At 37.2% G+C, this 6805-nt stretch overlaps 1 protein-coding gene across 1 annotated transcript in view; it reads left to right on the forward strand.

Moving 5' to 3' along the window:
* The window catches only part of ST8SIA6 (ST8 alpha-N-acetyl-neuraminide alpha-2,8-sialyltransferase 6), a 136124-nt gene extending 130087 nt beyond the window's left edge, over positions 1-6037 (forward strand). Inside the window, exons 7-8 of the mRNA XM_032244130.1 lie at positions 1820-1912; positions 5328-6037. Coding sequence (XP_032100021.1) covers positions 1820-1912; positions 5328-5796 — 562 coding nt within the window. The 3' untranslated portion in view covers positions 5797-6037. The remainder of the gene's footprint in view (positions 1-1819; positions 1913-5327) is intronic.
* Positions 6038-6805: the final 768 nt, after the last annotated feature.

The raw sequence follows: 6805 nt of genomic DNA on the forward strand, positions 1-6805 counted from the left end.
TAGTATTATATATTATAATATATTATAATATTTAATAATATATAATATATATAATATAATGTTTTATAATATATTATTAAATGTTATATATTATATAATTATAATATAATATATAAAATATATTATATATTATATTATATATAAATTATATATATAATGTTATATAAAAATATATATAATTATTTTATAATTATATTACATATAAAATATAATACAAGTATATAATTATAACTATCATATAATTATAAATATAAAATTATTAAATATATATTATATATTATAAAATTATAAATTATAAATATATATTATAAAATTATATATTATAAAAATATTCATTTTCTGACATAGCTTTTATATCAGTGAGGGAAGAAGTTCATGTTTAATTAATTCATTCTTCTTTTTTGAGAGGGAATCTTCTCTATCATTCAGGCTGGAGTGCAACGGTGTGATCTCAGTTCACTGCAACCTCTGCCTCCCAGGTTCAAGTGATTCTCCTGTTTCAGCCTGCAGAGTAGCTGGGACTACAGGCGTGTGCCACCACACCCGGCTAATTTTTTGTGTTTTTAGTAGAGACCATTTTTCACTGTGTTAGCCAGGATGGTCTTGACCTCCTGACCTGGTGATCCGCCCACCTTGGCCTCCCAAAGTGCTGGGATTACAGGCATGAGGCACCACGCCTGGCCTCATGTGTTTTATAGGACATGGAATGGCGTATTTCATCCTCAGTCATGTCACAGATCACATCAGCTTTGAATAGCCTTTTTCAGGAAGCACTCCAGGATGCGCCCTTCTTATGTTTTTAGCCTTACTACTTGAACTTCAGTAAATGAGATTTAGAAAGTCATAACCAATTTTTCCTTTCTTGTGACAAGAATATAATTACTCAAAATTAGAATTCTTATTTTGTTTTCCAATTTAAAAGCAAATTAGTACTCAAAGGAAGATGAGAACATTAGTATGAAAAACATCACTATAAGAACATTAGGATTTTATTTATTAACACCATAATTTGGTGGCAAAACTATCCACATGGGAATCGGGAAGTTTTGATTTTTTTAATGTAGTCTTTGCTTCTGGTAGACTGTATAACTTTAGTAACAGTGCATCAATTTTTTTAAGAACATGCAAGTGGGTGATCATACCACTATGGGAACATCATTAATATAAATAATATAAATAACAATTTTAATAAAATGATTGGAAACTCTTCTAAACTTAGACAAGGTGTAATTGTCATTTCTGGTTTTGTTACTTACAAAAGTTATTGTCCATATTGAAAGCATTTATCAAATTTGTATAGTTTAGTCAGGCATGGGGGCTCATGCCTGCAATCCCAGCACTTTGGGAGGCCGAAGCAGGTGAATCACTTGAGGTCAGGAGTTTGAGACAAGCCTGGCCAACATGGTGATACCCTATCACTACTAAAAATGCAGAAATCAGCTGGGTGCATGCCTGTAGTCTCAGCTATTCAGGAGACTGAGGCAGGAGAATCACTTGAACCTGGGAGATGGAGGTTGCAGTGAGCTGAGATAGTGCCACTGCACTCCAGCTTGGGCAACAGAGCAAGACTCCATCTCAAAAAAAAAAAAAAAAAAAAGTGTATATTTTATACAACATTGAAATGTCAACTAAGAGCTGAATAATTACTACATTAAATCATTTTAAATAGAAACCAAATGGATTCTGAGGCTCTCTTAATAGCAATGATTTATCCAATATAAGGACAATTATTATATATACATGTATGTGTGCGTATGTGTGTATACAATCTTTTTTTAACAAGTTCTATTTTGAAAATAATTTTCTTTTAAAATTTCAGATGTAACCTCCCCCCAACCACAGGAGATGTTAGTAAAGATGTTGGCAGTAAAACAAATCTTGTGACTATAAATCCCAGTATCATAACTCTGAAGTAAGTACCAGCAAGTTACGTAACTGGTCAAGAACATTTTTTCATTGTTCAACAGGATTCTAGCTTAAGCACTAATCTTGTTGCTGAGGCTGACTTGGCAATACAGGCGGAATGACTTTTTGGAAAAATATATAAGAATTCATTTGCAAATGTTGCATTCTGTCAAGGTTGTTGTTCATAAGAGTTATGACTCAGTTGTATTTCCAATGTCATAAGCTAATCAAATGAGAACACATTTATTTCATCTCTTTAACAATAATGAAGCCACTTTTTTTCCCCCTTTTTTTTTTGGACAGGGAGTTTTGCTCTTGTTGCCCAGGCTCCTGTGTAACAAGACTTTTAGTAGAGATGGTTTTTCACTGTGTCAGCCAGGATCTCGGCTCACCGCAACCTTTTCCTCCTGGGTTCAAGAGATTGTCCTGCCTCAGCCCCCCAAGTAGCTGGGATTACAGGCATGAGCCACCATGCCCAGCTAATTTTGTATTTTTAGTAGAGATAGGGTTTCACCATGTTGGCCGGGCTGGCCTTGAACTTCTGATCTTAGATAATCCGCCCGCCTCTGCCTCCCAAAGCTCTGGGATTACAGGCATGAGCCACCGCACCCGGCCTTTTTCATTTTCTTTTAGTGTTAGCATTACTTTCTATCTCGGTAGCACTTTCTTGATAAAACTTACTCTATTTAGAAACTTCAGAGAATAAGCTCTAAGGCAACCTGGCAGAATACAGTTATCATGTTGGAGAGTTTATTACCAACAAATAATTACCATCTTTCATTTCTGCAACGTAACTACCATAAAAGTGTTGGATAATGAAAACTCTTATACATAGTTTTTACTCCATTGTTTTCATCAAAAGTGACTGATAAACATCAGTAATAGAGTATGTTCCTACTGATAGTTATAGCATCTCTTGAAAGAAAATAAAATATTGAACCTGCCTTTCAAAGCATATTTTCTAAACACTCACAATTATGCTTACTAGGATACCAAGTTATTTAAGTCATACGTATGGCTACTGCAATGCACGGAGGAAAATTTTTAAAATAATATATATGTATATCTATATTTGCATTTAGATATTGTAAGTTTTCCCTCCCTCCCTCCCTTCCTTCTGTCCTTTCTCCTTCTTTGTTTCTCTCTCTTTCTCTTTCTCTCTTTCTTTGCCTCAATTTGTCACTGAGTTTAGAATGCAGCAGTGCAATCACAGGCCACTGTAGCCTCAAACTCCTGGGCTCACGGTTTCCTCTCACCTCAGCCTGCCAAGTAGCTGGGACTACAGGCATGCACAACTGTGCCCAGCTAATTCTTTTCATTTTTAATAGAGGTGGGGGGGGCAGGGTCTCGCTGTGTTACCCAGACTGGTCTCAAACTCCTGGCTTCAAGTGATCTTCCCGCCTCAGCCTCCCAAAGTGCTGAGAGGCATGAGCCTTTGTGCCCGGCCTACTTTAAGTTTTCTAAAGGAAACATATAATGAAATAAGTGCAGAAACTGGACCCCTTCCTGACACCTTACACTAAAATTAACTCCGGATGGATTAAAGACTTAAACATAAGAGCTAACACCATAAAAACCCTAGAAGAAAACCTAGGCAATACCATTCAGGACATAGGTGTAGGCAAGGACTTCATGACTAAAACACCAAATGCACTGGCAACAAAAGCCAAAATAAACAAATGGGACCTAATTAAACTCCAGCGCTTCTTTACAGCAAAAGAAACAATCATTAGAGTGAACTGGCAACCAACAGAATGGGAAAAGATCTTTGCAATGTACCCAACTGACAAAGGGCTAATATCCAGAATCTACAAAGAACTAAAACAGATTTACAAGAAACAAATAAACCCATTCAAAAGTGGGCAAAGGATATGAACAGACACTTTTCAAAAGAAGACATATATGAGGCCAACAAACATATGAAAAAATGCTCATCATCACTGGTCATTAGAGAAATGCAAATCAAAACTACATTGAGATACCACCTCATGCCAATTAGAATGGCGATCATTAAAAAATCTGGAGACAGCAGATGCTGGAGAGGATGTGGAGAAATAGGAATACTTTTACACTATTGGTGGGAGTATAAATTAGTTCGGCCATTGTGGAAGATGGTGTGGCAATTCCTCAAGAATCTAGAAATAGAAATTCCATTTGACCCCACAATCCCATTATTGCATATATACCCAAAGGATTATAAATCATTCTATTATAAAGACACATGCACACTTATGTTCATTGCAGCCCTGTTTATAATAGCAAAGACCTGGAACCAACCCAAAAGTCTATTGATGATAGACTGGACAAGGAAAATGTGGCATATATAGACCATGGAATACTATGCAGCCGTAAAAAACTATGAGTTTATGTCCTTTGTAGGGATATGGATGAACCTGGAAACCATCATTCTCAGCAAACTGACACAAGAACAGAAAACCAAACACCACATGTTCTCACTCATAGGCGGGTGTTGAACAATGAGAACACGTGGGCACAGGGAGGGGAACATCACACACTGGGGCTTGTTGGGGGGCTTAGGGGAGGGCCAGTGGAGGGTGGGGAGGTTGGGGGAAGATAACATGGGGAGAAATACCAGATATAGGTGACGGAGGGATGGAGGCAGCAAACCACCTTGCCATGTATGTCCCTATGCAACAATCCTGCATGATCTCCACATTTCCCAGAATCTAAAGTACAATTAAAAAGTGCACAAATCATAAGTGTGCAGCTAAATGAATTTTAAAAATGTATTGATATGCATGCTATGCTTGAAAAAATATATATTTTTTAATTTTTTTAAGACAAAGTCTCGCTCTATCACCCCAGCTGGAGTGCAGCAGCACAATCTTGGCAACCTCTGCCTCCTGGGTTCAAGCAATTCTCGGACCTTAGCCTCTGGAGTAGCTGGGATTACAAGCATGTGCCACAACACCCAGCTAATTTTTGTATTTTTAGTAGAGACGGGATTTCACCATGTTGGCCAGGCTGGTCTTAATCTCCTGACCTTGTGATCCACCCACCTCGATTTCCCAAAGTGCTAGGATTACAGGCATGAGCCACTGTACCTAGCCTGAAGAAATATTTTATTGTTATACATTTGGAAGATGTTTCAATAACAAAAAGCAACTTTAGGACAAATTACTGAAAGAAATAGAAAACAATACAAGAAATGTCTGTTCAGTATGAGTGCAGCCCAGTAAGAAAGCAGAAATTGAAAGGATTCCAAGAAAGATAGTAGAAGATACACCATTGATACTGACATAATGCTTACTTGAAAGAGTTTTATCTGAGTCCACACTCCGTTTTATATACAGTATATAAATGGTTCAGTTTTTTGACCAATGGTAAATTCAGCTTCATGTTATCAAAACTGCTACTTTGATTATTCTTGGGAATACTATAATATTTTTTTAATTTGGCAGATATGGGAACTTAAAGGAAAAGAAAGCCCTATTTCTGGAGGACATTGCAACCTATGGAGATGCATTTCTTCTTCTGCCAGCATTTTCCTTCAGGGCCAATACGGGTACCTCTTTTAAAGTGTACCACACACTCAAAGAGTCTAAAGCAAGACAAAAGGTTCTGTTTTTCCATCCCAAGTACCTGAGACATCTGGCCCTTTTCTGGAGAACTAAAGGTGTGACCGCGTACCGCCTGTCCACCGGTTTGATGATCACAAGTGTTGCAGTGGAACTGTGTGAAAACGTGAAGCTGTATGGATTCTGGCCCTTCTCTAAAACTGTAGAAGACACACCTGTCAGCCATCACTATTACGACAACATGCTACCTAAACGTGGTTTCCATCAGATGCCCAAAGAGTACAGCCAGATCCTCCAACTTCATGTGAAAGGAATCCTCAAACTGCAATTTAGCAAATGTGAAGTTGCCTAAACAAAGTATCTTAAAATGGGAATAATTTTATATTGCAGTAGGTGAGTAACAATGTCTCCAAGCACCAAAGGAGGTGGCTACTATTCTAAGATGAGACCCAAAGTTTGGTTTGACCAAAGCTGCCCCACTCATTTTGCTACCATGTCAAGTCATTCAATCCTTCTGATCTTCATTTTTTCTCTTTGTAAAATGGTCACCGTGATATCTGACTCATACAAATAAAACGTGATAATTTATGAAACTGTTGGCATGGCCTTTCATGTTAGGTAGGGACTCAAAGAATATTTCTTTGTTACTATTTATGCCAGCCACCTCCACCTTCACCAGACTGATAGTAAAAGCATGCTGTCTTGGAGGTCTTTTCTAAAGAGAGTAGTTGCATTACCAGTATCCATTGGGTTTCTTTCTGTGGCAGGTCTCTATCAATAATATCTTTCCCATTGTTTTGTCTTAAAGAGTGCATACAAGAAAATTATGTACTTAAACAAGAAGTTCTTGATCATTCAGGAATGAAATTCTTCTTTGAGTATGGCGGTAGTCCTGCTTCTGATTAAATTCACTTTTAATAGTAGCTGTGATGATACGTTGGTTGTATTTAAGCCATTTATTTTCCTCCTATGTCTACATCTTTTCATCACTTCATGATTTTATTTTAACTTCCTGCCTCATTCTTAGACCTTTTCCTCTCTCACTTACAGGGTGTCTTCAAGGACATGAACAGTTACAATACCCAGTCTTTGTTATCTGTTGTCTTGTCTATGGGGTCACCCATTCAATTTTGTTTTAAAATTATTGAATAGCTACTTCATACCAGGCCCTGCGCCAGGCTCTGTGAGAAAGTAGGGCCGCGAGAAGGATTATTGCCTCTTGTAGGAGAAAATAGATGTGCATCTCATTGATTATGATAGGGTATGGTAAGTATTATAATGACAAAAGCTATGAATAAAGTGCTACAAGGAACAGAAGCAGGGATAATTAAATCTATTTCAGTGGAATCTATTTCAGTGTT

This window comes from Sapajus apella, unplaced genomic scaffold (assembly GCF_009761245.1).
Source record: "Sapajus apella isolate SASKATOON/1434 unplaced genomic scaffold, GSC_monkey_1.0 scaffold53, whole genome shotgun sequence".
Lineage (NCBI taxonomy): Eukaryota > Metazoa > Chordata > Mammalia > Primates > Cebidae > Sapajus > Sapajus apella.